The 6,691-nt window shown below is 39.0% G+C and overlaps 1 protein-coding gene across 1 annotated transcript in view; it reads left to right on the forward strand.

Moving 5' to 3' along the window:
* Positions 1-6,064, forward strand: part of htra3a (HtrA serine peptidase 3a) — a 17,108-nt gene extending 11,044 nt beyond the window's left edge. The window contains 6 exon segments of the mRNA XM_045723067.1: positions 1,464-1,514; positions 1,516-1,582; positions 1,662-1,718; positions 1,852-1,912; positions 4,592-4,687; positions 4,984-6,064. Of these exon segments, the coding sequence (XP_045579023.1) occupies positions 1,464-1,514; positions 1,516-1,582; positions 1,662-1,718; positions 1,852-1,912; positions 4,592-4,687; positions 4,984-5,152 (501 nt within the window). The 3' untranslated portion in view covers positions 5,153-6,064.
* Positions 6,065-6,691: the final 627 nt, after the last annotated feature.

A 6,691-nucleotide genomic window follows, 5' to 3' on the forward strand; every position in this document is an offset into this window, starting at 1 on the left:
ATGAAGGGCTGAATCTATAGGTCAATGAGGGCCTGAATGTATAGGTCAATGAAGGGCTGAATCTATAGGTCAATGAAGGGCTGAATCTATAGGTCAATGAAGGGCTAAATCTATAGGTCAGTGAGGGGCTGAATCCAATGAAGGGCTGAATCTATAGGTCAATGAAGGGCTGAATCTATAGGTCAATGAAGGGTTGAATCTACAGGTCAATGAAGGGCTGAATCTATAGGTCAACGAAGGGCTGAATCTATAGGTCAATGAAGGGCTGAATAGGTCAATGAAGGGCTGAATCTATAGGTCAATGAAGGGGCTGAATCTATTTGTCAATGAAGGGCTGAATAGGTCAATGAAGGGCTGAATCTATAGGTCAATGAGGGGCTGAATCTATAGGTCAATGAGGGGCTGAATCTATAGGTCAATGAGGGGCTGAATCTATAGGTCAATGAAGGGCTGAATCTATAGGTCAATGAAGGGCTAAATCTATAGGTCAGTGAGGGGCTGAATCCAATGAAGGGCTGAATCTATAGGTCAATGAAGGGTTGAATCTATAGGTCAATGAGGGGCTGAATCTATAGGTCAATGAAGGGCCGAATCTATAGGTCAATGAGGGCTGTGCTGTCCAATGAAGGGCTGAATCTATAGGTCAATGAGGGGCTGAATCTATAGGTCTATGAGGGGCTGAATCTATAGTTCAATGAGGGGCTGAATCTATAGGTCAATGAAGGGCTGAATCTACAGGTCAATGAAGGGCTGAATCTATAGGTCAATGAACGGCTGAATCCAATGAGGGGCTGAATCTATAGGTCAATGAACGGCTGAATCCAATGGAGGGGCTGAATCTATAGGTCAATGAAGGGCTGAATCTATGGGTCAATGAAGGGCTGAATTCAATGAAGGGCTGAATCTATAGGTCAATGAAGGGCTGAATCTATAGGTCAATGAAGGGCTGAATCCAATGAAGGGCTGAATCTATAGGTCAATGAAGGGCTGAATCCAATGGAGGGCTGAATCTATAGGTCAATGAAGGGCTGAATCTATAGGTCAATGAAGGGCTGAATTCAATGAAGGGCTGAATCTATAGGTCAATGAAGGGCTGAATCTATAGGTCAATGAACGACTGAATCCAATGAAGGGCTGAATCTATAGGTCAATGAACGACTGAATCCAATGAAGGGTTGAAGGGATACTTCGGGATTTGGCAATAAGGTCCTTTGTCTACTTCCCCAGAGTCAGATGAACTTGTGGACACCATTTGTATGTCTCTGTCCAGTATGAAGGAAGTTAGAGGTGGCTGTACTAACCAATGCTCTTTATCAACCCTTATGTAGCTTACCTGTGTGTGTGTGTGTGTGTGTGTGTGTGTGTGTGTGTGTGTGTGTGTGTGTGTGTGTGTGTGTGTGTGTGTGTGTGTGTGTGTGTGTGTGTGTGTGTGTGTGTGTGTGTGTGTGTGTGTGTGTGTGTAGGATGGGGAGGTGATAGGCATCAATACTCTCAAGGTGACAGCAGGAATCTCCCTTCGCTATTCCTTCAGACCGGATCAGACGCTTTCTCACTGAGTCACAGCACAACAAACACAATGCAGGTGTGTGTGTGTGTGTGTATGTGTGGTTTTTGTATGTGTGTGTGCATAATGTATGCGTGTGTTTTGTGTTGTTGTCTAGGTAACCACAGAATGCTGAGTGGTCGTTACCGTATTCCAGAACCCCAGTCAGATGCAGGTGACACACACACACACACACACACACACACATACACACACACACACACACACACAGACGACACACCTGTGCAGGAATGTGAAAATAAATAGAAAATAGTGATTTCCCTAATGTGCTGTTTTTCTTTCATCAGTAATGACAGGAGAGAAGAAGAAGCGTCTGATAGGCATTAAGATGCTCACTGTCACAGATGGGTAAAACACACACACACACACACACACACACACACACACACACACACACACACACACACACACACACACACACACACACACACACACACACACACACACACACACACACACACACACACACACACACACACACACACACACACTTTTTCATGCACTGTTGTGATATTTATGTAACTTTATAATACTATAGTTCTATAGGCCCTAAAAATGACTATAAACCTCATTAAAATCTGCCTGTGTGAATTCATTTGAAACTTTTCATTTGAAATTTGGAGGTGGTTATTTTCAACTACAGTTTTAGTCAACTGAGCAATGCATTAATTACATCTGTGAGATTATTGTGCGGTTTACTGTATATTTTGTAGCTTTGGATGGTCAGTCCTTGCATCCATACCTCTGTCCATGGATTAGACAGTGGTTACATTTCTCCAGACCCAATTTGTTTTTGTTTGAACTGAAGATAAACCCTTTAACCTACATACTGTATATATATAATGTAGTCTGGTAGTTTAACCTACATACTGTATATATATAATGTAGTCTGGTAGTTTAACCTACATACTGTATATATATAATGTAGTCTGGTAGTTCAACCTACATACTGTATATATATAATGTAGTCTGGTAGTTTAATCTACATACTGTATATATATAATCTAGTCTGGTAGTTTAACCTACATACTGTATATATATAATCTAGTCTGGTAGAGGAGATGTTTAATCTACATAATGTATATATATAATGTAGTCTGGTAGTTTAACCTACATACTGTATATATATAATCTAGTCTGGTAGTTTAACCTACATACTGTATATATATAATCTAGTCTGGTAGTTTAACCTACATACTGTATATATATAATGTAGTCTGGTAGTTTAATCTACATACTGTATATATATATATAATCTAGTCTGGTAGTTCAACCTACATACTGTATATATATAATGTAGTCTGGTAGTTTAACATACATACTGTATATATATAATGTAGTCTGGTAGTTTAATCTACATACTGTATATATATATAATGTAGTCTGGTAGTTTAACCTACATACTGTATATATATATAATGTAGTCTGGTAGTTTAACCTACATACTGTATATATATAATGTAGTCTGGTAGTTTAATCTACATACTGTATATATATAATGTAGTCTGGTAGTTTAACCTACATAATGTATATATATAATGTAGTCTGGTAGTTTAACCTACATACTGTGTATATATATAATGTAGTCTGGTAGTTCAACCTACATACTGTATATATATAATGTAGTCTGGTAGTTTAACCTACATACTGTATATATATAATCTAGTCTGGTAGTTTAACCTACATACTGTATATATATAATGTAGTCTGGTAGTTTAACCTACATACTGTATATATATAATCTAGTCTGGTAGTTTAACCTACATACTGTATATATATATAATGTAGTCTGGTAGAGGAGATGTTTAACCTACATACTGTATATATATAATCTAGTCTGGTAGTTTAACCTACATACTGTATATATATAATCTAGTCTGGTAGTTTAACCTACATACTGTATATATATAATCTAGTCTGGTAGTTTAACCTACATACTGTATATATATAATCTAGTCTGGTAGTTGAACCTACATACTGTATATATATAATCTAGTCTGGTAGTTTAACCTACATACTGTATATATATAATGTAGTCTGGTAGTTTAACCTACATACTGTATATATATAATCTAGTCAGGTAGTTTAACCTACATACTGTATATATATAATGTAGTCTGGTAGTTTAACCTACATACTGTATATATATAATGTAGTCTGGTAGTTTAACCTACATACTGTATATATAATCTAGTCTGGTAGTTTAACCTACATACTGTATATATATGTAATCTAGTCAGGTAGTTTAACCTACATACTGTATATATATAATGTAGTCTGGTAGTTTAACCTACATACTGTATATATATAATCTAGTCAGGTAGTTTAACCTACATACTGTATATATATAATGTAGTCTGGTAGTTTAACCTACATACTGTATATATATAATGTAGTCTGGTAGTTTAACCTACATACTGTATATATAATCTAGTCTGGTAGTTTAACCTACATACTGTATATATATAATCTAGTCTGGTAGTTTAACCTACATACTGTATATATAATGTAGTCTGGTAGTTTAACCTACATACTGTATATATAATCTAGTCAGGTAGTTTAACCTACATACTGTATATATATAATGTAGTCTGGTAGTTTAACCTACATACTGTATATATATAATGTAGTCTGGTAGTTTAACCTACATACTGTATATATAATGTAGTCTGGTAGTTTAACCTACATACTGTATATATATAATCTAGTCAGGTAGTTTAACCTACATACTGTATATATATAATGTAGTCTGGTAGTTTAACCTACATACTGTATATATATAATGTAGTCTGAGTTTACCTACATAATGTAGTCTGTAGTTTAACCTACATACTGTATATATAATCTAGTCTGGTAGAGGAGATGTTTAACCTACATACTGTGTATATATATAATCTAGTCTGGTAGAGGAGATGTTTAACCTACATACTGTATATATATAATCTAGTCAGGTAGTTTAACCTACATACTGTATATATATATAATGTAGTCTGGTAGTTTAACCTACATACTGTATATATAATCTAGTCTGGTAGAGGAGATGAAGAAGCAGAATCCTGACTTCCCTGATGTCTCCAGTGGAGTGTTGGTCCATCAGGTTATACCTGAGTCCCCCGCACACAGGTAGGTGTTTTCCACACACACACACACACACACACACACACACACACACACACACACACACACACACACACACACACACACACACACACACAGTGACACACACAGTGACACACCTCAAGGCCCTGATTGGAGAGAAAGGAGGAATGGATTAATGCAACAGGTTTATCCGTTATATCAGAAACGTAGTTTAGCTAGCTAGCCTATCAAAGGGCAAGGTTGAGCCATTACTGTACCAATATGGAAGAAGCCTTCTTAGGAACCAAGGACCAATGAGAACCTCTCGTCCTCTACCGAAGGGGCGGGATTGATGCCGGTGACGTGATCCTCAAGCTGAACGGCCGCCCACTCAGGACCACCGACGAGCTGCAGGGGGCGTTGCTAGGCGACGGGCCCCTCCTCCTGGAGGTTCGTCGCGGCGACGACAAACTGCTTTTCCACATAGAGCCCCACGTCGTCAGGCAGTAAGGAGAAGAAGTCATGGACCAGGGAAATGTAGTTCCATTTAGTTTTTTTGGCGGAGTTGGGGGGGGGGGGGTCAATTCCAATTAAAAGCTAGTCAATTCAGTAAATCATTTTGATTTAAACTTCAATATATTGAACGTTTTTAAATAAATAGCTTTTACTTTTCAGTTTATTGAGAAGTCATTGAAAATAGAGATCCTTTTTTTCCAATTGGAATTTAAATTTGCGACATGAATTGACCTGCCTTCAGTTGGAATTCAGGCCGACCCTGTTTTAATGTTGTTATGTGTTTTGACTGTGTTCTCTGTTGTGACTGGGTTGGACTCACTACAGATGTACTGCCTGCTTCCCAAAGTGTGGGCACCATATTCCCTACCTGTAGTGCTTGTAACCAGGGAACTGGAGTCCATCGGTTGCCTATCAACCTCATAGTTTAGCCTGGTTGCTAGGCGGTTGCTAGGCCATTTCTGATATATGTATGTCCAAATATATTCCTTATGTAGTGCACTACTTTGGACCAGGACCCTACATAGTGAACTAGTGCCCTATTCCTTATGTAGTGCACTACTTTGGACCAGGACCCTACATAGTGAACTAGTGCCCTATTCCTTATGTAGTGCACTACTTTGGACCAGGACCCTACATAGTGAACTAGAGCCCTATTCCTTATGTAGTGCACTACATTGGACCAGGGCACTACAAAGTGAACTAGAGCCCTATTCCTTATGTAGTGCACTACATTGGACCAGGACCCTACACAGCGAACTAGAGCCCTATTCCTTATGTAGTGCACTACTTTGGACCAGGACCCTACATAGTGAACTAGAGTCCTATTCCTTATGTAGTGCACTACTTTGGACCAGGGCACTACATAGTGAACTAGAGCCCTATTTCTTATGTAGTGCACTACTTTGGACCAGGGCACTACAAAGTGAACTAGAGCCCTATTCCTTATGTAGTGCACTACTTTGGACCAGGACCCTACATAGTGAACTAGAGCCTTATTCCTTATGTAGTGCACTACTTTGGACCAGGGCACTACATAGTGAACTAGGAGCCCTATTCCTTATGTAGTGCACTACTTTGGACCAGGACCCTACACAGCAAACTAGAGCCCTATTCCTTATGTAGTGCACTACTTTGGACCAGGACCCTACACAGCAAACTAGAGGCCCTATTCCTTATGTAGTGCACTACTTTGGACCAGGGCACTACAAAGTGAACTAGAGCCCTATTCCTTATGTAGTGCACTACTTTGGACCAGGACCCTACACAGCAAACTAGAGCCATATTCCTTATGTAGTGCACTACTTTGAACCAGGGCAATACATAGTGAACTAGAGACCCCTATTCCTTATGTAGTGCACTACTTTGAACCAGGACCCTACACAGCAAACTAGAGCCCTATTCCTTGTGTAGTGCACTACTTTGGACCAGGGCACTACATAGTGAACTAGAGCCCTATTCCTTATGTAGTGCACTACTTTGGACCAGGGCACTACATAGTGAACTAGAGCCCTATTCCTTAGTAGTGCACTACTT

The sequence above is a fragment of the Salmo salar genome, chromosome ssa08 (genome assembly GCF_905237065.1).
Source record: "Salmo salar chromosome ssa08, Ssal_v3.1, whole genome shotgun sequence".
In the NCBI taxonomy this organism is placed as follows: Eukaryota; Metazoa; Chordata; class Actinopteri; order Salmoniformes; family Salmonidae; genus Salmo; species Salmo salar.